General features: G+C 34.0%; 3 protein-coding genes across 6 annotated transcripts; 2 read left to right on the forward strand and 1 right to left on the reverse strand.

Moving 5' to 3' along the window:
* The first annotated feature begins 2,026 nt into the window (after positions 1 to 2,026).
* Positions 2,027 to 4,190, forward strand: LOC117904978 (peroxidase 19). Its single transcript, XM_034817821.1, has 3 exons — positions 2,027 to 2,397; positions 2,505 to 2,705; positions 3,484 to 4,190. Exons 1-3 carry the CDS (start codon positions 2,131 to 2,133, stop codon positions 4,063 to 4,065), a joined length of 1,050 nt encoding a protein of 349 aa, XP_034673712.1. The 5' UTR covers positions 2,027 to 2,130; the 3' UTR covers positions 4,066 to 4,190.
* A 460-nt stretch (positions 4,191 to 4,650) lies between these two features.
* LOC117903924 (D-aminoacyl-tRNA deacylase) lies at positions 4,651 to 7,669 on the forward strand. The gene is made up of 8 exons (XM_034816433.1): positions 4,651 to 4,816; positions 4,894 to 4,985; positions 5,080 to 5,146; positions 5,253 to 5,283; positions 5,622 to 5,762; positions 7,204 to 7,229; positions 7,314 to 7,372; positions 7,500 to 7,669. Exons 1-8 carry the CDS (start codon positions 4,688 to 4,690, stop codon positions 7,528 to 7,530), a joined length of 576 nt encoding a protein of 191 aa, XP_034672324.1. The 5' UTR covers positions 4,651 to 4,687; the 3' UTR covers positions 7,531 to 7,669.
* Positions 7,670 to 8,774: 1,105 nt separating this feature from the next.
* LOC117934520 (negative regulator of systemic acquired resistance SNI1) lies at positions 8,775 to 19,507 on the reverse strand. 4 transcript variants are annotated; one of them, XR_004654495.1, is made up of 16 exons: positions 19,244 to 19,507; positions 19,035 to 19,101; positions 18,237 to 18,330; positions 18,055 to 18,138; positions 17,848 to 17,937; positions 17,495 to 17,566; positions 15,168 to 15,249; positions 15,017 to 15,066; positions 14,599 to 14,811; positions 14,454 to 14,524; positions 14,294 to 14,363; positions 13,896 to 13,961; positions 12,302 to 12,454; positions 11,762 to 11,895; positions 10,221 to 10,344; positions 8,775 to 8,973 (listed from the first exon to the last, which is right to left on the reverse strand). XR_004654495.1 is itself a non-coding variant. In XM_034856236.1 (16 exons), exons 1-15 carry the CDS (start codon positions 19,350 to 19,352, stop codon positions 10,275 to 10,277), a joined length of 1,425 nt encoding a protein of 474 aa, XP_034712127.1. In that variant the 5' UTR covers positions 19,353 to 19,507; the 3' UTR covers positions 8,775 to 8,973; positions 10,257 to 10,274. The 4 variants fall into 4 exon arrangements, 1 of the variants encoding a protein (XP_034712127.1); XR_004654496.1 differs by having other exon boundaries at positions 18,237 to 18,403; positions 19,244 to 19,333; XR_004654497.1 differs by having other exon boundaries at positions 18,237 to 18,407; positions 19,244 to 19,257.
* Between the last annotated feature and the right edge of the window lie 6,015 nt (positions 19,508 to 25,522).

Here is a 25,522-nt window from a genome sequence, read left to right on the forward strand (position 1 = left end):
CTATGCAAATGGGAATCCCACATTAATGATCCATACGTTTTTGTTCACGATCAAGATTCAATATTATTGTTGCCATCTCCTTCATTCAGTTGAGATTCAACTACCAATGAGCATTTAAGAAACCTGGTTGAAGCTCAACACTTAGTCAAGTCCTTTGCATGCTTTTAAATTCAATTCCTATTTATATTGAAATGGATTCATACACACAAACCAACACCGACGGATTAATATTGAACAGAGAGAACATCAGAATTCGCTTACAATCTACAAAATTTTATGAATGGGAACCTTTCAGGTTCTTGTAAAAACTTCCAACATAATTTTTTGTGTCATCCTCAGTTGAATTCCAATTGACTCTAATGAACACAAGCCTAGTGAACTACCTTCCAAATATGGTATATTGGCCATAAGGCCCCTACCACGCATTCGTGATGAAGGTGAAATTCTGAGGGATTCCAACAAGAAGAGTCCAAACGACTTTCTGAGTACTGGTGGCAACTGCCAAGATTTGGGTGGTAGGGCACCGGAGGTCAACCTAGCCCAGCCCTGACTGTACCAAACAAAACTTGATAAAACTTCAGGCACTATGCACTTTGGCCCCTCCCAATATCCCCAGTAAAAAAGGTGAGTCCATTGCACCATCAACCCAGGTGGATTCCCACTTCCAAACAAACTTTTGGGTTCTTGGGTCCTTCACCTCTCTTTTTCAGGACCATACTTAAAATCTCAATATACCATCTAAAGCTAGCGAGGAGCCCATCAGATGGTCCACAGCTTTTACTCTACTCACAACAAAAAGCTTGCTCCACTTAAGGCACAACTGAAAAGGGGGCAAATAAATTATGTATTCATCTGGGCCCTTGAGAATAAGCATCAATGAATTAGACTAATCTAGGCCCAAAGGGGTATTTATGATCTAATGATTTCCCTCCCTCCTTGCACATGGGTCTGCATTTAAGAACTCATGCTTGAATGGCCAGTGGGCATCACTCTATCCACTATCACAGAGCTTTCTGCTCAGCCTTCAATTTTAGTATCACCCAGTGCCCCACCCCCCCAATCTCTGGAAAGACTACAAAAATACCAGTGACATTGAAATTCAGCATGCAAAAGTTTCTATCAATTAAAATTAGGAAAATGATAATATTTTCTCCTTTTTCTTCTCTCATATGTTAGGATGTTTCAGAGGTTGGATGTATTGTTGGGTTCTTGCCAATGATCCTACAAAACGACAAAGATTTTCTTGGGGAACACTAGTACTCCTTATGCCCTTTCTTGTAAAGAAGGGGAAAAAAATTATTGAACAGTGATTGCCATTGGCTAATGTGAGTATGACAGATTGGTGTTCTGATAGGAATGATTGAACGTTTATTTTTTTGCATAGGCGCCCGTGAAATGATTCCCCATGCTGAGTGTTCACGGCTTGTGCAGTGCAATGGATATCTGTAGACAGTATGTTTAAGTCAAATGCCCCCCTATATAATAAACTAAGCTAAAGCCTTTTGTCATTAGACCATGTAGAATAGTGGCATAGCACAAACTACCCTTTTCGTCAAAAAGTTGAAACCATTGTAGGCTCCGTGGTAGGTGGTCCCGGTGGTTCAAAAATTAATTTATACTACTAGTAAGAAGGAAAAATGATTTGTATCATCTACTACATAGGAAAAATCATTTGAATCATCTTTCGTGCCTGTTTCTTCTTTGATACAATAATATATGGGAGGATACCCATTTTGTGGAATAATTTTAGTATCCTTTACCAGGAAGCTGCTACAAATGGCCGGCCACAGTGTTGTTTTATTTGGTGGGTGGATGATATACCAATTTAGTTAAAGAGGAAAAGGCAAGTGAAGAAAGCATATAGAAAAAATAAAATTATCATTCATGTTTCTCCTGACTCGTGAATGGGATGAGATTCATTTCTCAGCAGTCCCCACAGTTTATATTTTACAAATTTATGATATATGTATTGGGTTTCACGGGTGTTGATATTTCACATACATACATGCCAAGCTGCTGGGCAGCAAAACTCACACACCTGGTCTTCATCACTTTTAATATTCTCCTCTACTATTTCTCCTTTGTCCTAAGCTAGCTGCTCCTTCCTCCATATGATAACGCATTTCAATCATGTTCATGCTTCTCTCTTCCTTTTCTTCTTCTTCGTTTCTTCTCATTTCTTTCTTCTTTTTCCTTCTCTTCCTCCCCACCTCATACTCCTTAACCAAGCCCACTAATGCCACTCGCCGCCACCGCCAACTCTCCATCAACTACTACGCCACCTCCTGCCCGCAGCTTGAACAGCTTGTGGCTTCCGTCACCGCCCAGCAGTTCAAAGAAGCGCCCGTCTCAGGGCCCGCCACCATCCGGCTCTTCTTCCACGATTGCTTTGTTGAAGTAAGTCCAATTCCGCAAAATGCATCCTAGTTCTATACTCTGAAAAATTTGTTTACAATATGAAGGTTGAAGTTCTGTTTTTATTTTTTATTTTTTGTGCATTGAAGGGGTGTGATGGGTCGATATTGATATCATCGAAGCCGGGAACTGGGGTGCTGGTGGAGAAGGATGCCTATGATAACAGGGACTTAGCGGCAGAAGCTTTTGAGAGCGTAAGGAAGGCCAAGGTATTGGTGGAGAGCAAGTGCCCTGGTGTTGTGTCCTGCGCTGACATTCTTGTCATTGCAGCCAGAGATTTTGTCCACCTGGTAATGTGTCTTATCCTTTTGTTTGCACTCCATTTTCATCAATCACAATAACAGCAAGTTTAAGACCAGTCCCTGTCATGCTTTGAGCTTTCCTTGTAATCTACATATTTTGCATAATTTTCAACTCTTTGGAAGACATCCCATTTTAGCCAAAGTGCCAACTCCAAAGCATATGTTTTGGGATTTTGATGGAGGAAACCACGGTCTGGTTAGGCTTGTTTTAGGGATTACTGAGAAAAAACTGCTAGCTCATCTCCAATTTGTTGTCCAGTGTACTAATTAGAAGGATAACTACAATGAGAAGCATACATGGCGGCCACCCTCTCTGTGACTAATTTCCTAATACTAATAACAATGATATTACTACTCATACTCAAAGGCCAAGTCATGATGAGTCTTTGAAGGTCATTGTTGGTTGTTGGGGAAGTAGAATGGCCCCAACAGTCACACTTGCACATATTGCTAGGCAATAGTCCAAAGGTTCTTTCAATTGTTAAAAGGTCTGAGAGACGTATTAAATAAAGTTCATCATCCATTTGCTTTTTATTTTCCAATTTGGATGTCACTTCCAAAGAAGAAGGGTGGGGGGAAGAGCATGTTTTGTCATTTTGCACCAACTGCCAAAATTTACACAATGTTCCACATATAGGACAACCATGGATAATTTTGATTACTCTGCTAAGATTTTTGGTTTGGTTTGAACAGCCTAGCTATGATTGCGTTGGATTATAAATCTTGTTATAGCAGTCCAAAAATGTTCCACGGTTTCCATGTGCAGGCTGGGGGTCCTTACTATCAAGTGAAGAAAGGTAGGTGGGATGGAAAAATATCAAAGGCATCAAGAGTGAATTCCAATCTCCCTCGAGCGAATTCCACGGTTGATGAGCTGATTAAGCTGTTTAAATCCAAAGGACTGACAATGGAGGACCTTGTTGTCCTCTCAGGAGCACATACAATTGGCTTTGCCCACTGTGAGCACTTTGTGAACCGGCTCTACGATTATGGTGGTACAAAGCAGCCAGACTCTGCCATTGATCCAAGGCTCCTCAAGGCCTTAAAGATGTCGTGCCCTCGGTTTGGAGGGAATGCAGATATTGTCGCACCATTTGATGTCACCACCCCATTCACATTTGATAATGCATATTATGGGAACCTGGAGGCCAAACTGGGGTTGCTAGCCACAGACCAAGCTCTATTTTTGGACCCAAGGACCAAGCCCCTGGTGCAGGCCATGGGGAAGGACAGGCAGAAGTTCTTTCAAGAATTTGCAGCTGCCATGGAGAAGATGGGGTCAATAGGAGTGAAAAGGGGAAGAAGACATGGGGAGAAAAGGAAAGATTGTAGCATTCATATGTCATGAATATTTCTCTTTTGATTTTATTCTTTTCTTGTTTCCCACTGTTTGTTGTTTTGTTTTATTTGACTGGGCTTGGGACCAAAGTTGAAACAAACTATAATACAAGAGAAAGCATTTTGGGATGTAAATTTATTACACTTTACTCCTCAACCTATAGCGAGTTTTGCACATTACTTCATCGAGTTCAAAATTGAGCAATGTACCCTCCATTTTTTATAATGACATATAATGTTCATTTTTTGAATCATGACATTACATTTTTTGATAGAATTATACAATGTATATAATTATAAAGAATAAATGGTAAATTATTTGATTTTAAACTCGATGAGGTAATGTGCAAAACACGAGGAGTAAAATATAATAAACCCGAAAAATAAAATATAACATTTATAAAAAAGTTTACCTGCACTAAATTTTCTCACTTATAGAATAATTAATAGACATCCCTCTTTTAATTTGAGATAATAATGGATAAATTTTATTAATTACAAAAAAATACATTAATGGGGAGAAATAAAAAAAAATGTAATATTTTCTAGGTATCCAAACGGGGGCTAAATTTGTTTTCCTCCATTTTTCAATTGCCGGCTCCAATCGGGAGTGTAAAAAGTCCAAAAACATAATGAATAGTGTGGCATGCCCAGCCTGCTGCTCCATCATACGCACTAAGCACAGGAGTGTGAGCCGCAGGAGAGCCCAAGTCAGAGCAATGAGAGCCATTGTTCAGCGAGTCTCGTCTGCCAGCGTCGAGGTCTGTTCCAAATCAATCTCTCTTTCTCTCTCTTTCTTTCCTATCCTACATCACCAGCGCAAAATTGCAATTTGCAGGTGGAGGGGCGCATTGTATCGGAGATAGGGCCGGGTCTGTTGGTCCTCGTCGGCGTTCACGAATCCGACACAGACTCCGATGCAGACTACATGTCTGATTTCTCAACCTTTTTTTATTTTTTATTTTTTTCTTTAAATTTAAATTTCTATTATAAATTTTTGAATTCGAGTGATTAAATTTTGCAGATGTCGGAAGGTGTTGAACATGAGGTTGTTCCCAAATGAGACTACTGGCAGAGCATGGGACCAAAGCGTAATTTTCCCTTTCTTTACATTCATCTTCTGAATTGTTTTCTACCACCTATTGTTATTGTTGTCGAGAAATTATGAATTCGTTGAATTTTGGTGGATATGTGCAGGTTGTGCAGAAGAATTACGGAGTTCTACTAGGTATGTCAGACATGAATCACACCAATTTTATCTGGGCAATTTTTTTTCTTCCTAAAGATTTTGTTCAAATTGGTTGCTTGTATCGTAAATTGATTATAACCTTTCATTTGTGTTAAGGGGAAAAGGGGTTCTAATGAATAACAGATGGATATGATGGCATATGAGGTTTTTGGATGATTGATTTTTTTATTTATTTTTTATTTTTTGAGATTTGCAGCACCAATTTCTAATTTGTTATAGTTCTAAATTGTTTCAAGTATCATGAAAGAGTGAAGGGAGAAAAATGATATACAAGTGGAGTGGCATTTTACACTTCTAATGCTGTTTGGGTGTTTCAGTGAGTCAGTTTACATTGTATGGAATTTTGAAGGGTAACAAGCCAGATTTTCATGTGGCAATGCCGCCCCAAAAAGCAAAGCCCTTTTATGCTTCGTTCATTGATAGATTCCGGACATCATACAATCCAGATGCAATTAAAGGTATGCCATTGTGTTGTCTGCTCTATTTCATTACTAATTTGATACATCAGTGAATTGTTGGGGGTGCTGCATCAGTAGGGTGTGCTGTGAATAAAAAAAAGATTGCTCAATGATGATTTTGCAGTGAAAGAGGCCTGTGAATGTGTATCTAAGTCATTATAATCCTCTCTGTAAAATTATCACTTGTTAATGATTTTGCATTTGAAGTCAGGAGCCTTGCCATTTTTGAGCAGTTGTCGATAATGATCTTGTCTTGTAGGGTCTGTGCCTTTTATCTACAGGTTTGATTTGATATTTTTCATAATCAAATTGCTTTCCGAGTTAGCCAAGGTTAATTCTTTTGATAGCTTCTTATTTTGTGTTTTTTATTGATTTATTTATATTTGTTACATGAGAATAATTTGCTTTGTTGTAATTCTTTCTTTAGTTTTCTGTTTTTGTTTTATCTTGTTTATCATGTTTGTGTATATGTCTGTTTTTCCGTTCTTTCTTTTCTTGGCTATAGTTGCTTTTGAAGAAGAATACTATTAAAGATCAGGCATATTATTTCTTCACTGCTTAAATAAATGTCTTAACAATATGATTAATTCCTTGAAGATTTGGGTACCCGAAGAAAGCCAAGAGAGAACTATTAATGCAATGTTTAATGACTTGAATTATTAGGTATTAGAAACCTTGCTTAAATCATTATCATGCTGACCAGAGCATGAGTTGGGATTTAATATAATGCCTAGATCAGACCATGTGCGAGGCTTCTGCCCTACCCTCAAAGCTGTTAGTGGGGACTCAAGGACTGAATCCTCTGGGGCCAGTGAATTGCCACTTCGCAATGTTGCTAGGGTTGTTTGAATAATGAGCTTCCTTCGGAAAAAAATAATGATCAAGTCTCCTTACAAGATGCAGACCAGGGATGCATCCTGCCAAACACAATTGACAAAGTTACTAGAGAACTTGGGCTCCTGGATGTTTCCATTGAAATAAAATTTAGTGTATTATTTTTGCTGGAAAATATGTGTATGCTGAAGTGATGCATAAGATGAGACATGAGAGATCAGCATTAGCGTAATTTGGATGAGCATCATATAGCTAAGAGATAGTGAGCTTATTAAGGTTATTTTGTTAAAAGGAAAGGCGAAGATTATTTCACATACAAATCCATGAACTTAAAACAGTCTATGCTGTAATGCAGCTTATCAGTAATAATTATGTGAAAATTAAGGAAAAGGCAGTCAGGGGATTTACTAGAACCCATGCTGTGTTTTAATCTGAAATATCAAGACAGATAGACATGACTAGGAGCGTCCATGTACATCAAGACACCGTTTATGTGAATGGCTTCATACATTTTCTACATTGTTATTACTCATACATGCTTAAAATCAGATATTATGTTTCATGTATTGAATTTTCTTCCTCTTTTCTTTTCATTTTTTTTTTTCAGATGGCGTATTCGGAGCAATGATGAAGGTAAGGTTACCACACCCTGGGTTTTCTTTACCACTTTTCCTTTTGGGAACATCACTCTGACTTCCACTTTACAATGTTGGAAAGGTCAATTTGGTTAATGATGGTCCAGTCACAATGCAGCTTGACTCATCCCAACCATCCAAGTGAGTACATATCAGCTGCAATTAAGTCAGCCTCTGCATGATATTCTGTTATGCCCATGGCAAGTGTTCAAACCTTGGATTTAAATGGTTTCCATAACTGACTAAAATAAACATTGCACCATTTCAGGAATGCCAAAGATGGAATGGAAGAACCATGAATGTGTTTGTTAGACAAAATTGTTTGAGGTTCATCTCATGGTCTGTACACCTTATATGAACCACAGGATCTATGTAGCCAGTCCAGATATCAAGACGATTTTCTAATTTAAGATGAGGCTTCTTTTTCTTATGTTGAAATCCTTTGGGCAATTTCTACTATCATTTGGATTTAATCAGTATATGAGGTTGCCTTCCTAAACCTGCGAAAATGGTTCTCCTATTTTAAACTGAGTCCCATTTCATTTGTCTAGATAGCTAGGCTAAGGCTCCATCTGTGTGATGAAAAATGGAATTAAAGAGAACTGTACACCTGCTCTTTGGTGGGGCTGTGTACTGGTATAATTTTGGCAAGCATTGAAAATATTGTGACGAAGTAAACAGGGCTGCTACATTCTGCCTATTACCAAAGAAACTAAAATTTCCCACCTTCTATCACTTTGGGGAAAAGCCTGGGTTCTTGCTTCTACAAAGACAAGAAATTTGATTTTGCCAAGCTGAAGTCATGGCGACTTCTAATATGAACTTTCGATCTCTCTGAAGCCACAACATTTAATAGTTTGAACCGTTTGCCAGAAAATAATTTACTGGGAAAAACCTTCAATTTGGTACCTGGGACAACTTTCCATGCATTTACAGTAATCCATCTGAACCAAGATGTTAAGAATATTTAATCTTCAATTTCATTACCATATAGATTTTCTTCCCCTATGAACATGGGACATGATGAAAACCCAGTTTTGGATTGAATGAAACCTGATTTTGCCTTAAAAAACTGAGTTTCTGATGAGCCCTGACTGGTTTGTTCTCCTAACTTACCAATTCTCTTTTTATGGCTTTTCCATTTTCATCGCTCTTAATACTTTGGTAGCCTTACACATGAATAACCAGTTGAACTGGAAAGAGAGGAGCAATAACTTGTAAGCAGACTAGCTATAATTGAAGGAAGAAGCTGTGTCAAGTAGAGACCAATTGGACATTCTTATAGGCTATGTTTGGTTTAAAAAAAGTACTTAAAAAAAGAAAAAAAAATGAAGAATGGTTTTTTTATATTTTTATTTTTCCAAAAAAAACGCAAAAAATAAAATAAAATAAATTGGAAGCTTATATATATTTAGATTATGTGAGATAATATACAAAAATAATTTATTGACTTTAAAGTTTAAATCTAATTTTTATTTTTACTTTGTGTTTTTTTCATATTAATTTTATTTTGTAAAGCTCCTTTCCATGGCTAGTGCTGTGCTAAAAAAAGCCATGTTAATTTCTGAAAACCCCCATTGTTCCATATATTGCCACGTCTCTCCAAAATCATCAACTTTCATAGAACCACCCATTACAAAATTATCACAGCGCAAAAGAAATTATACAATGAAGATAAAACCTTTGGCTCAATTCTGCGACACTTCAGTATGTGATCATGAGGTTGATAGTTGCATCTTAACCTGTCAAACAAAAAGCAGAGTGCAAATATCAGTGATTGCTGGGAGACAACTTAAAGTGAGCAATTTGGCACCTAAGCTTGCGAGCGTGTAAAGTTGGTAAAATTCATGAAGATGATGGCGGTCAAATACTAGCAATGGTACTATCTTGCATTCCAATGGGCCTAAAGAAAGAAAATTCCAGAAAATAACAACAATGCCTAGCCTATGCTTTGAAAGAGAAGAATGTAAATCGAACAGGAAAAAGGCATATTTATGAGAGAGAGTTTCTGCTAACAAGTATGAGTAAAGTAGTATAGCGAGACCAAAAGGAAAATGTTCAGAGAATTTCTTACGAGTAAAATAAATCTAAAGTTTTATAACAGGTAGGGCTTTCAGCAAGGAAGGAGCAATAGGGCAGGACTGGTGTTGCTGAACTTAAAGAGTTGTTGTAGTTGCCTGGATTGACTGATTCATCATTATCTAAAAATGGTCAATTAAATTGCTCTAAATGCTGTCTCTAAGGTGGCCTTAACCATTAGATAACAACCTCACAGTCGAATATGTCAATTTAGGACTTGGCATTTTATTACCACATCCTTAAGTAATCAAGTGGCCACTTTAGTTTAGTTGTAGCATATCTTTAACCTTGCATATACGCATGTGTATGCAAGCATCTATGGTTGGAATGTGGGGATTCCTAAAAGGTTAATTGTCTATTTGATTCTCCTAACATGGCACATTTTGGTTCCAAGGTGAAGGATGTATAGAGCAAAAATTTAATACAAGTGCTTTTTTTTTTCTCAGGAGAGGAGAGAGGCATCACATTATAAAGGACACAACTTTTTGATCAGCAATCAATAAAGAATATAATGACTACCATGGTCAAATGCTTTTTAAAATTGTTGGCATAAATAGTATTTTTCTACCAAACCTGTCTATTGTGTTCCCATCTAAATGATAATTGTCCATGCAGAATCTCCAAGTCAAAATTTGGGACATATATCCCAGGGAAAAAATTATGTTTTCATTCCAGTCTGTAAGTTATAAAATATTTCTTACATGGCATGCATCTTCCTATGTATGAGGGCATCTGAGGTTGGATGGAGTGAAGATCCCTGATATGTCAGTTGTGCGCATTGTTTTTTCTATTTACCATCAGATTATAGTGGTGGCTTATAGTTAAATGAGTAGAGAAGATAATTCTATCCAACTGCATTGGGGAAACATGTAAATGCTGGAGTAGTCAATCAGGTTATAGTAATGCATACCATCTACTTAATTCAGATTAAGTCAATGAACTAAACTGGTAACTGTTTCTGAACTCATTTTGTTGAGAGGATGGTTGCCGCTGTAAATAGAGCTTCTTTTCCTAATGGCAAAATCTCCACGTGCCTGCACCATGATACATAAAATTTCAATTAAGACACTGCACACTAGAAAAAAATAAATAAATGGAGAAAACTCCCTTGTTTCTAACCGTTCATTATGGAATCAATCATCTAATTCAAAAGATTATTCATTACTGCCACTACAATCAGTCTCTGACCAGAATAAATAGTTTAGTAAAGCAAAGGGTTCAAAATGTAAAAGTTGGCTTTTGGTCATTTGGGAAAAGAGCATTTCATAGAATGTTTCAACTTTTAAAACACTGAAGCAAGGGCAAAAATCCATGAAACCATTAAAATGTGTCCAAGAATCCAAAACAACAGCAAATTGACACAGTGGTGCACTCAACAATGAAGTTATCCACCATGTCAAAGAAACCACAAATGGACCAGAAGCCCCCTGAAAACTTTATTCATTTTCTTTTAAATTTTAATATTTCATGACAAAATCATTTTGTAGAAACATGGCCAAAAGGTAGGTGTTCAACTTGGATTAGGGGAACAGGTCACCGATAGGTATATCTGACCCTACCCATGTTATGAGATAGTTGGCAGTTGCGACTGTAAGCAACCACCTGAAGGCTGAAAATTCAAAACACCATATATATATATATATATATATATATATACATATGTATCAGAAAAACAAAACATCCGAAAAATCTGAAACTCTATTTTTCTCTCTGAGCAAACAGTCAAAACTTGCATTGTAGACTATACATTCTTAATCCAATACAATGGTGAAGGTTTTTTCTGCTGATCAGAGGAGCATGTGGATCATTCCAAAAAGAGATTGTGGACATTATAGATAACCCAAAATCACTATTAAAAGTCCGCTGTGTTGGTAGGTAAAGAAAAAAAGTGATATGATCACACCGATTGCAATTATAATGCAAAAGCATATGGAATATCAGTCTAGAGTTAAACTAAGGAAAATGCTGAGTTACTATTGTTGAATAATCAATTTTCCTAAATGCTTAAACTTGTAGGATTTGAACCCATAATATATATCATACAATCTAATACCCTCCCTCACATGAAGCCTCCTTTGGGCTTAATGAATTGAGGAAATAAACATATAGTGAGGTTTGAACATATGACCTTCCATCAAACGAGACTCTCATACCATGTTAAATAACCAATTTCCTAAAAGCTTAAGCTCGAATAGATTTGGGCCCATAATGCATATCGTGCACTCTAACAGCTACAATGCCCAATATGGGAAGAAGCATGTTGTTTAAGTCAATTGGTATCCCCAATTCAATTGATGTCCCTGATGCTTTTATGAAAATCCCGTGTTTGGCTTTATGCCTATAGTCTAATACATCTGAAATGTCTCAGAAAAACAAGATATTAAAAGATAAGGAAAAAAAATTGAAAAGAAAATCAAGCAAGTCAAATTGAGATAGAACAATGAGCCTTACCCATCTTTTCCTCTAAAACTATTAAAAGCAGAAATCATATTTTTGCATATTTCCAAAGAGCTGATACTTGCATCTTCCTTGGAATTAGAGATGCCTTTAACAGATTGTTGTTCAGATGATAGTGACAAATAAGCCTGAAAGAGCATTACAAAATATAAGAAAATTAATACACTAGCAAAATACCATGAAATGTTAGTTTTTGTTCGATTTTTTAAAATTTTTTCTGAGACACTTTGATGGAAAAAGAAAATCATTTCCTTATTTCACATATATTCATCAACTCCAAAGTCACCCATACAAAATTCAAAATAATGATTTATCAAAATAAACATGTTTTATGAGATGGCCACAAAACTTGGGACTTGAAGTTGAGATGGCTACTAAATTTGATTTTCTTTATAGGTAACTACAAAATTTGGTTTTTAGGGGCACATTTCTGGAATTCAAAAAATAATAATAACAGATCTTACTGTTTATGAGTAGATTTCTGTTAATTTGAAGCTATCTGATTGAATGCATCAGTACAACAAGAATAATCACCTGAAAAGCATGCGCTAAAAGCAACTGAGCTACCTCTGTACCAATTTTCCTGATAATGTTTTTTGTGTTGGTGTTATTTGAAAAGTACTTCAAAAGTCCACCAAATGTTGCATCTTCTGTAGGACCATTTGAACTCCGAGTGCGAACAGAAGGCTGCAATACATAATGTAATCAAATACATAAAATTGCTATTAAGAGGGGGAAGCATGACTTTACCACTTCATATCTAGACTCATTTGAGCAGCTTTGGATTAATAACTGTTAAATCCAAAGGCTAAATGTATCATGTATCACATATTGGGTTTTCAAATCTGATTCCTCCTAAAACCATTGAAAATAGTCAAAGGTGCTCGTACTGTCACAACACGTATCATATCATGATCATGTATCATTTCATGCATCATATCTTAAAATTCACTTCAGTTACAGTACATTACCAATGATATGTATCATTTTACATAAAAGATGAAAATGTATTGCTGTTGGATCATGGCACACTGTGTGTTCTAAAGGTTTTAACAACTATGCGTATATAATACATTTAAGATAAGATACATAATGGTGATACCTATTGCTTTAAATTTAAAATGTGTTATATTGTTCTATCTCATTGTGCATGCTTGTGTGTGTTATTTTGTACAATGCATATACAACCCAGCAACCCTTTGGATCATGGAAGACAAATTTGGGCCTGGGCCACAAGCTACCAGTTTGGGTTCAGATACAAGGTGATTTTCTACTGGATAAAAGGTGTGTCCTCATCGTGTTTGTCCTTGAAGCATTAGATAAGTATTAGTGGGACCACATAACTATAACAAAAACAGAACCTGTGAACCTTGCCCAAATACTTGAGAGTGATATGACAAAGTATGATACAAGTTTGAAACTGTTTTTACTACTGGCTCTCATCCTCAGGTCATCCATCCATAAATTGATGCCAAATTCCTGAGAGGACAATCAGTGACAGGGATTGTAAACCTTCTATTTGATCACAAGCTTGGAGTTCTCTTCATAATTATTAGTTGGTTATCCTTAAAAATATCCTTCTCTAGCTTGATCTTGTTGGAGAAGACAATAATAAACTACATTCTTGGTGAGGAGGGATACAGTGACCCTACAGCCAAGAAGTGTCAGTACTCATTCAAAGTATGTTGGAGAAGTGCCTGTATTCACTATGGAGTCTATGGACATGACTCCTCTATAAATCTTCTGTGCCACTGAAAGCATGTTAAAGGGATGACATATCCAGATTCCAGTATGATTTCTCACACAGAAATGACTCCCCTTTAGATGTGTTTGTGCTACTTTTAGATCTTGTTATTTTTGTCTCGGGTAAAATTTTAAAAAAGCATGAACTACTCAAAATTGAATTTCTTATATAGTGATCACCAAGAAAGTTTATATTCCTCAAAAATTTGATTTAAATGTCACTAAAAACAAAACCCCAGTTTTCTTGAGTAATGAACATTTTGTTTTCAGAAAAAATGAAGGGCAAGCACCACGAACAAAAGGCCTTGGATATATAATGAAAGGACTCCTGTTGACATATTTCATATTGAATAAATCCACTACAGATATTCAATAGCTCACTTACCTTACTGATGTATTTCCAAAAATACTGCAAAGCTATTTCCAGCTTCCATTTTGGTTCATTAAAGACCTGCAAACCACCCTCAAAGCCAGTATGAGAAATCTTGACATACTTGAGTAAATAAACTTTCCAAATTAAATATAGAAAGAACTTCATCATTCTTTAAAAACTAAAAATGGATGCCATCATTCAATAAGAATGTGGGAAATGACTTTAAAATTGCTATTCAAACTCCAAAATCTCCTAAAATGCACCATCAAGAATAAATTATACAAACCAAGGCATGACTTCTGTTAATAATATGATTAAAAGCATGTTCTATGCAAGGAGGAGCCATAATAAACCAAAGGCTTGTTCAGGTATCAGCTCAAGAATTAAGAAGTAAATATTTGAAAGACTACCTGTAGAAATGGGGAGAGAATATCTTCATTGTAAGTAAGTTCATCTATAATTATCTCGACCAGTGGAGTTCTGCACCACATTCCAGAAATTTCAATATCTTCAATGAATAAACAATATGTAAGCAAGTAAAGGCACCATACTATAAAAACCAGAAAATACCTCACACCGTCAGCTCTGGTAGTATGACCTTGCATATCCGCTTTCTTCTTTGACATATCAAGCTCCATAATCTAGAAGGGAAGAGTTTATGGTAAACTGATCCCAAAAGAAATCCTCAAAATAGAGCATCACTTACAAACCTTACCAGTACCAGAAGTTTCTGTACAGAAATACAAGTACAGTTTTTCACTTCAAGAAAAGCAATTGCAACAGCAGTATCACACTTTTCATGTTGTTTTCCAGCAGAATTTTCTTCACAACTAGGATCATGACTGAATCCAGCATAAACATGACAGAGTCTAGAAATTAAGGACAAGCAATCCTTGATGAGACCTTTGTAGCTTATTTTCCTTGAACCCTACACAAATAAACCTAGTCTCAATAACAACCTTATATTTCCCATAAAGTAAACAATACAAAGGCTTCCTGGGGCCTTGGACAACAAAAACTTCAGTTTCAAGTAAAATGAAAGAAAATAAAAGAATCATGGTGTAAATACATATAAATCATTGAATAAATAAAATTGATAAAAATATTGAAGGCTCCAAAGATGAAGGGTATACCAGAAGCATGTTGATCAGGGACTCCCTTAGAAGGGTCCAGTTCATAGTTTCTGAAATACAACAATGAACTGCTGCTTAAACACGAGATCTTAACCAACGTACTAACACCAAAAGCCAAAGGCCATAAAATATTACATCAGAATTAGCTTACCCTTATACATGCTGTTACGAGGTAAAAAATCTCCTTCAAGAACATTGACTAGATATTGAAACAGGAACATGTTGCCCAGAGACTGCAAACAAGATTGTACAATGACAAATCAGGTATCAAAACTGTGCTTACTAACAAAGCAAGATGACATAAAAGCTCTAGCATTTGTGACAATGTCCTACCAGATATCAACCAATTAATTATAACCACAGCATCAGATGCTTGCAACCTTACAATGTAAATATAAAACATAAACAACTACACAAAATTACTAGAACATAAATCTGAGAAAGAAACAAATGGTGACTAAATGTCAATAAGAAATGCTATCAAACTGACCATGTCAATATGGGAACTGCTCAATAAATAGGTTGAAAGAATTTGAATTAGAGAGAGACAGGAAAGAGCCAACATGTTTATAAATAAATAAAACTTGAAACCTACAACATGTAGACCATGACTTGATGCTCCCTTTGATCTGTAAGCAAGCAACCCACAACAATGATTCATTTGTTCCTCTCTTTCCAAACAATCCAAAACAAACATAATGGGGCCATTTCCAAATTGCTCTGTGGTTTTCCGGGAAGTGTCGTTTGAGTAAAACATCCATAGTAACCCCAAGGAGAACCCAAGATGCTTGAAATAAGAGAATGTCAAAGACCACAAGCAAGAAATCCAGTCACAATGAATTAAAAAAATATGAGCCGCCATATCCTCCTTTTGACTCAATACCGATTAACTAAAATCCACCCTTCTAAAGCTAGTTTGTTGTTAAATTTTTATTCCACACTGCCTCCCAATCAAAACATTCAACCTTGGAAGGCACTTTAGGGCCCAAAAATATTGTGCAGGAAAAGGGAAGGTTGCACCTTAAGCAATTTTTATGATCAATAGTAGCTTTTACCTATAAGGGAGCCTTTCTTTTGTCAATAGACAAAGCAACAGTACTCAATACCCAGTCACGAAGTTCAGGAAATCAAATACCAACTTAAACAAGAATCAAACTACTTCCCCTTTCGGAGACATGAAAATAATATCAAGACCAGTTTTTCAGAATGCTCAAGCAGATTTATTTTTCACCAGACCCACCAAAGAAGGGCAAAAAAATAATAATAATCATGCAGTACATTGCTTCTACTCCCAACAATTCCTTGCAGTTCTTCAGATACTGCATTGGATTTTCTGCCAATAACCAGCACAAGGAGGTCATTTTTTAATTCTTGTTCTTCTTTTGAAGATAGTCACTTATTTGCGCAATAATGTGACTTATTTTTTCTGGGTAAGAAGCCTAAGAAAGAGCAAAGAGAATCCTTCTCAAAATCCGTACTACAACCAATAAAATTTTTCTCTCTCCTGATCTTGATTCAACAACAGTTCAAACATATCATCCACCTGAGGTTGAAACTAAGGACTCTAGGTTGTTCACTGAATCATGCTTTGCTAGCAGGCAGCAACTAATGACATCCTTTTCTTACCAATATTCCCATTTCAGCTGTTCTACTCTATCAAGCTGGTTATCTTGTATCTCGCTTCTCAACTCTAACAGCAGGTTTATGAATTAGGAAAATTATAAATGCCAATTAAAAGGTCAGGACTAAATAATTGTTGATTGTGATCCCAATAAGCAATTTAGATTGAGAAAGCATAGTAAATTAGAGATAGGCCACATCTGTATCGCTAACTGTAGTTCTAATCAATAGTAATGCTTTTTCACTCCAAGCAGCTCGATAAACTAAAAATGGCACAGCAGCGGATCGAACTCATCTTCATTCCTAGAAGCCATTTAGAATTCAGACATGGAGCATCGACTTAATAAAATAGACAATGCTTAATATTCATGTCATTGTATAGAAACCCTTGTATTTATACATGGAATCATCATATTAATGTCCATGCACAGATACCAATATTCTTATATACGCCCATCAGATTAAGAATTGAAACATTCTGACTGCATCAGCCCAAGCAACTACATTATCTACTTATTTGGTATATGAAGGATTTTTATACATGCTCATCAGATTTAAGAACTGAAACTTTCAGACCTGTATTGGCCCAAGCAATTACATCGTCTACTTATTCGGCATGAAAACTTTCTGCAAGTGAGTTTCTAGTAGTGCTTTATAAACCAAATGTTTTAAATAGAAAAATATTCCATGACAAGATTAAACAAATAGGAAAGCACCCTAAGCCTCATGTACTTTCAATTAAAAATATTTACCTACACAATTATGCGTTATTAACTCAAAACAAATTATGTTTCCATAAATCCACACATGTTTTTTTTTTTTTCTTTTTTTTATGTGATATAAAAGATGTGTACTGACCTTTATGTTTAATGCTTGAGAATTCATTTCATCAGTCACTTTGACAATGTTTTGAATCAGAAGATGAAAACCCTGAAATTAGCAGACAGTTCAATGAAGGCTGAAATCACAATATTTAAAATCCTATTTACAGTAAAAAAAAAAATCTCAAAGAATATGATCAGCATCATCCAGCAACGAAATTTAAGCATAACAAAGCACATATTCACAGTAAAATACAACTTAACTTGTGTTTACCATTTACTTTAATAGTGGTTTAATGATTGGCATTATTGTGTATATAAAAAAAAATCCTAGTACTACAGAGCAAATGAAACAGTAGTAGGGAACCAAGCATAGTAAATAAAACTCACAGAGGAGTCAAGTGATCCACCAGAGTTTTTATTAGCCGTCTTCCTCTCACCACAAGTAGCATCTGAGCCAAGACTAAATGGTGACCATGCCTAACATGCAATATGGACAAAGTAGTAACCATCATAATATGAAACATGGAATTTGCAAATAACAATATATTTCCTAGCTCAGATGAGTAGGGCAGACAAGACAAAAAGCAGGAATACCTCTTTCACCACAACTGGTTCGAGCAGAACAGTACAGGATGAATTGGATTTATCTACATTGGATAAATACGCCCGAGGGAAACACTATGTTTAAACAGAAATTCAGCCAATAAGAGAAGCTGTTACAACCTTGGAGTATCTCAATACACATAAATTGAGGCAATATGAGATGAATTAAATACCTTATCCAACTCATTCAGAAGCTGATAGCTAGCCATTATTAATTCAAGAGACTTCCCAACCTTGAGAATCTGGAAAATCGCCTCAAACATTTTGCTTTTCCACCATATTTGCATAAACATATAGTTACTTGGATAAACAAGAACAACCTCCAGAAAAACCATAAAACCTTGCTGAATGTAAAGAAAATTATGGCATTTTATTAGTCAAAAGACTGCAAATGAAAAAAGGGATAAACCATTTCTATGCAAACCCATAAAGAAGGTAAACTTCTAAATTCTCCTCAATTCTATTCTTAATTTTATGAATAAAATGGTTACCATTTTTTTTTTCAAAATAAAAGATTTTCTTTGTCAGGTGGGGATTGTTTAATGTATCAGTTGTATCTTTAAATGTTACAGAGGACTATCAACAAACAATTTGAAGACAATAATTTCCTCTGACTAACCCCGCTTATTCACATTTGATCTTAATTGTTCTTTACTTTTTAGAACCAGTCAATAGCACATGGCTTTATCTTCCAGCATCACACCATGTTTTGCATGCAGACTTTACAATGCTCAACATAATTCCAGAAAACTAGTACATCGATTTCCTGGTCTCCCAACCAAAAAAAAAAAGGGCAATGACAGCTTAATCAATTAACATTTAATGAACTACCCAATGACTAAACGTTTTTAAGCCTTAGCTCAAAAAAACTTAATCCACTGCTCCTTTATCACACCAAATTTCGATTTGCATGAACCAATGATAATTCAGAACAAACACACATTTATATACAGAAATTTGACATAAATTACTTGGTAGGAGCAGTTCCACTTTCCGGAACAATCGAAGAAGCACGAACAGCTTCGAGAAAAGCCATTCCTGGAGAACAAGAAAAAGAAAAATACAATCACAAACACGATGCAGCACAAAATGATGAGGATAGATAAAATAGCCTCCATTTGGCTGACGAGAAAACTGAGAATCTCAAATTTTCAAGATTCAATCGAATAAAGGCACGTACGGTCATCGTTGGTGTCCTGAGTGTCTTTAGCTCCGGCTGCGTCGATAATTGCCATTGTGTTCTCTTCTATGCTTCCCGCGTGGCTTCTACTTCTACTAGAACTCTCCATTTTGATTTTCCACGAAAATCAAACCAAGCCCTAGATTTTCTCTGCTCTCTGGAGACGATAACTAAAATCAAGAGAAGGGCGAATGCGATTAAAGAAAAATTAGAGAGAAAAAGAAAATGTTCGATTTTCCCGCCAATATTCCCACCTAGCTCTCACCCTAATCCGTCGATTCCGTCCTCACAAATTCCGCAATCCTTATTTTAAAATAATTTTTAAATTTTATCAATGGGAAAAGTCATGTGCTGACATGGAAATAATATGAAGACCAGAGAGAAAGCTCCTTTTAAAGCAGTAATTTAGAGTATATTTTGACCATACTTCTAAATATTAAAGGCGGTTTAAAAGAAAGTTTTTACCATAGAAAAAATAAAAAATAAAATGTTTTAAAGAAATTGAGGTATTTGATAAAATTTAAGTAATATTTTTTTAAAAATTAAAAAAAATCATTTACTCTATTTATGAGAAAAATACTTTACAAATTATTCTCCTAAAAATATTTTTTAAGAAAATATTTTAATTAAAAATAATTCCAAATGCATTCTTAAAATAAGCCTAATAGTGTTTTCATTTACAATTTTTTTAGTGAAAGTGTTTTGTCTAAAAGTTTTTTTTTTATTCTCTAAAAAATATTATGAGAAATTTTTGTAATTTTTTAAAATGCTTTCTTAATTTTACTAAACATCTAAATTTTCTTTCAAAATGTTTTATATAATAAAAGTATTTTCTAAAAATATTATTAAACCGAGTTGAAATATTTTTTGTATAAGTATTTTTTAGAGAATTATTTATTAAATATTTCTTCTAAAAATAGTATAAGTGATTTTTCAACTCTTTAAAAATATTTTTTAAATTTGGTTAAACATTTAACTTAAAAAAAAATGTTTTTTATGCTATAAATGATTTTTAAAACCATTGTCAAACCAACTATTAATATAATGTCTCAAATTAAATAAGGAATATGAATCTTTTTTTACTTTTATAGACATGTTTTAAATATGTGATGATATATATTTTAAAGTCATAAAAACCCCTTTATACTTATACTCGGATCGAACAATATATGTACGGTTGGTGTGTGGATCATTACCGTTAATGAATTTCATTTGCATCTCACTTTTGCAAAATTTAAAAATATTTACAACTGGCTCAAAATCTTCTTTTAATTCTATTTAATTATTAATGTGTTGGGATGTCCAGATAAGTGTATACAGAGATTCCATTCAATTGGTTCTTGGAAATTTTTTTGGCTGAAAACAATATGATGAATTATACCTTAACCAAAAAAATAAAAAATAAAAATCTAAAACGTTCACAAAACCGTCAAATCGTTTTCCATCTGGTTTTTATCTATTCTTTTTCAATGGTGGTGTTATCAGGTTACCTAGGAAGCTAAAGTGATGTTTTCATATCTTATTTGTCAAACTCCTTTAGCAGTTGATTTAGTTTAATTAATCCAAATAGTATATTTATCAAGCCTATTAACCGTGGGCTTTGACTAAACTTTGATGTCCTTAAAGATACCAATCCTAAACAAAAGCCTTAACATCGTCGAACCCATAAGGGCCTAAGACATGAGGGGAGTTGAAAAGTTGAAAATCGGTGAAATATAGGTGACAACAGCAAGCAAGAACGACGGGGGTAATGAAGGAGCTGGTTGATGCAACTCGTCGGGGATCGACATGAAGAGAGCGATTGGGGCAATTGATCTCAATATGATTGGTATACTGGTCTATGTCCATTAATGCCAAACGTATTTTGATGGTTAACTGGCCTCTTTTATAAGTTTGGAAAGCCCCCATGCAAGCTAAATCTCCCTAAGGACAACCCAGTGTGAAAGGCAAAGCTTCAGCTTTAATGTTCCCTGTCAACTCCTTTGGAAACACCATTCAATTCCAACATTATCACATCCTAATATTTATTATATCCTTACACTTCTAAGAAGATTCGTTGAGCCCATTCATTAGACGACAATTTGCAGGGCCGTAGTAGGAATGCCAGAGGCAAGTGCTTGAAAAACGCTTTCTCATATAAAAGTAAAAAATCCCAATTCATATATATGGATTTTCCAAGTGATTTGAGGAGACAACCAAGACCCAGTTCATTGTCAACAGTATGACTAAAATATGTTAGCCACACACCATGGCATGTGGCATGTTTAGGTATATGGTGTGCAGGGTGTCTCTGGTTGGTAAGAGTCTTGAATCCAAGTTAATGTCCTCAACTCCCACCCACATGAATTCCATGGTTCCAGATGCTGCTTTGTAATGAAATCTGAAAGGTAAATTCCGTACACAAAAATTGAAGGCTGCTTTAGTGAAAGAAGGAAACATGCCAGTTATTGGCTTTGAAATAAACAGGTTAGCTGGAACAACCACTCGCCCAATTAATGTGGCATGCCGGCCAAAGCTAATTAGAGTCCACCTGTATCTCTTAGCCTGATATCCATTATCAACACCATAGCTGTGTTAGCCTCTATGGGACCCATATCCTTTGAAAATTTGATGGGACTCGTAAGCATTTCAGGCCTCTGTTGGAAGACAAACAGTAGGTGGCTATAAAGATGGACTAATGAGGCTGTCACATAAGTTAATAACTGACATTAGAAAGTCTTGAAGTCTGGGAGGTTCAATTATTTTATGAGCATGCAGTCATCTCGAGATTGTTGCATAGATTAAGATGGAACAAGGCTGCAAACAATGAATGATAAACATGATGATGTCGTAATGTAAGACCCAAATTTTTTTTTGTGGTACACATTAGATATGATATTGACAATATATATATACCAAATTGATTAATATCACATGTTGATGCATAGGGCACTAGTTATCTCGACACCATCTTGAGGCTTACGACAGGGTTACGTATAAGGCATTAGCCATCTCATTTAAAAATCAATTAGCACCATTGTAGAAAGGTTTATACGCATCTCGAGGTTTGGATCTTTTTGAGGATCACAACAAGCACTACAAGAAAAAAGAGATATGGTGACATTTATAATGAGTCACTATATAACATAGGGTGTCGCTACAACATAGCGTCACCTTATCCACCGACACCATAGAGGGTACCAATTGGTGACATATTTGGAAGCGACACCAAAGCAGATAAATGGTGACATATTCAGAAACGACATCATATATTTTTAGTTATACTTAATTTGATATAGAGTTGCATGAGATATATAAGATGTCATATTAAATGCATCACCTTTTAGTTATGGTGTCATGTTAAATGCATCACCTTTGAGCTATTGTGTCACATCATTGTAAATGATTATAGAAGATATGGTTGTTTTTTATTAATTAGCCTGTTGATTTTTGTAATGCTTATTAACAAATAAGATCAACTTGTGTATATTTTGTCCATAAATATAATAATCATATCACATTTAACTTATATTTTCGTAATGCTTATAGATTAACCTGTAATACATTACATCATCCAATGATATTTGTATATCAAATGTTACAAAATGATAGTACATCAAACCCACCGAAACTAAAAAAGAAATGTGAATACATATTAAAATATGATTTAAAAATGTTAAACATTCCAACATTCATGTATACCTGCATTTCATATGCATAAAACCGGTTAATCATAAAATGACACAAGAGTTGCATCCAGAAACCCAAAATTCTCAATACCAAATAAAGTAACATTGATGTCCTATAATGTATGGCATAAGAGTCACATCTAAAAACCCAAAATGTTGTTATTTCTTTCTCCTTTCTTTTTATTCTTCATAATGTCTTCCCAAAAGTGTATACCTGCATTTCATAGTTTAATGAGATTTAGAGTTTTATTGAAAATAAAAATTAATTGATGTTATAAAATATAAACAAATCTAAGTACTAATGTTTTCTTTTTTTCTTTTTCTCATTTTGATATAAAAATAGTTTGTAAAGAATAAGTAATGTTATACAATACTAATGGAAAATTCATATAACAACTAAGGGACTCACTATGCATGATCATGATTTATCAATATGATTCATGATTAGTTATAACACAAAATAAGTTAATTCTCCTCTAATTTCATCAAATTCTACCTGAGAATTTTTTTTTTATCATAAAACTGAAATCAAATGAGAATAACAATAATATCATAATAATTGGAAGTATGAAACTAAGTACAATTCATTAAATGAGTAAAACCTTTAATACAATAATTGTAGAATCCACAATTATCTCTTTAATGAATCTCATAACAAAACAGTTACATTTGAACTCAAATAAAAATAATTCAAGAAAATAAAAAATAAAGCAAAACTAGAAAATCAAAAAATAAATCTAAAATTTTAGAAAATAGTAATCTTCCACTTAAAATATGCACTTTTAAATTTTTTTTTTTTATAATTCATTGTGTTTTTAAAAATCATTTTTAACATTTAATTCTTTTTATATATATATTTTTATTTCTTGGAAGGATTTTTTTAATTTCAATATTTTTTTAATGTTCATTTTGTGAAATAACAATGTCCATTAAATTTCATCTCAATTATATAAAATAAAATTTTAGTAACAAAATATAAAAATGTTTTCAACTACTAATATGAGAGGACATGATATTATAACAAGTTTGAAGATTGTGTATATAAGACAAAAAACCTAATTCATTATTAAAAAATGTTAAGAGAAAAATTAGTATGAGAAATAATTAAAGAACCTTTCATAAAAATTATTAATTTTTCAGTCATAACTCCAATTAATATTTATTTTTTCTAATTAAAATAATTAATAAAAAATCTAGATATGAAAAATATGTTCAAATAAAAATAATAAAAGATTAAAAACATCAAAGGAAAAGATATTCAATATTTTAAATTTTACTTTTGATATTTTTTAGATCAATAAATTATCAAATATCTTTTTCAGAAAAAAGAAAAATGAAGAAAATGAAGAGTTTTATGGAAGGGATTGGAAAATTTTTTGTAATAAAAGGATTTTATAGAAATTTCCTAACCTTGAAAGGAAAATTTCATCATCAATCTCAAATTACTCCAAAATTTGGTCAATGCATATAAAAACAATAAGAAAAGAAGACAAAAATAAAACAAATTTTTAGAATCCTTTTAAGGGATATGACAATATTGAGAATAATTTTCTCAAAGGTTATTTTTCAAATATTACCAACCAATATCTTCATCACAACATATTATAATATTCTTAGAAAATAAACAAATTAAAGGAAATTTCATAGAAAATCAAAAGAAAATTATAAAATATCTTTTTTTTAAAAAAAAAAAGTTTTATGGAAGGAAATTTATGTAATAAAAGGATTTTATAGAAATTTTTTAACCTTGAAAGGGAAATTTCATCATCAATCTCAAATTACTCTAAATTTTGGTGAACGCATATAAAAATAATAAGAAAAGAAGGTAAAAATAATGAAACAAAAGATATGGTGGAATGTTAAACCTAATTTTTACTTTCCTGCAACTCAATAAAAAAAAAAAACATTATTTACACAATCTACATTACAAATATACCAAATCAATGAATGTAAATCAGTTGTGCTAATAAAGATTTTGGCATTAATAAAAAATAAAAAAATTGATAGATCTAAGAGATTTTGGGTTACCTGAGAGTCCAAGAAGTAGAGAAGAGCAGTTGTGTGTGAACTACGGGTGTGAGAAGAGAGGTAGAAGAAAGTTATGGTTATGGGTTATGGAATGAGATTTTTTTGGATTGTGGGAATGTGGAAACAATGAGTTTTTTTTTTAATATACTATCATTATTCTCAAAGTGGGCCCATTTAGTTATAATATTTTAAAATTTTATTTTATATGGTGTCACTTTTTTAAAACTGACACTAAACTTAAAATTAATATCATCCATCCTAATTAAAATTTTTTATATGATGTATCACCTTTATGAATTTTAAGTCATATGATGTCATTATTTTAAAAGTGACACCATAAATTATTTTTGTTGTAGTGAAGGTTTTTACTCCTTGAAAACCTACTGATACCACTAATTATATATAAGACAAATTTGGATTCCTTGTGCTAGCACATATATCCTAAGAGGAAAGATTTTACCGTTAAAATCCTGCTATAAATAAATTCTTACCATAAAACCTAGGAGGAAACATTTTTCACCAACCGCTGCATCGATTTTACCTCTTTTGGTCACATGCTTAAATGTTCAACCAACACAACCAA

The sequence above is a fragment of the Vitis riparia genome, chromosome 17, assembly GCF_004353265.1.
Source record: "Vitis riparia cultivar Riparia Gloire de Montpellier isolate 1030 chromosome 17, EGFV_Vit.rip_1.0, whole genome shotgun sequence".
Taxonomy (NCBI): domain Eukaryota; kingdom Viridiplantae; phylum Streptophyta; class Magnoliopsida; order Vitales; family Vitaceae; genus Vitis; species Vitis riparia.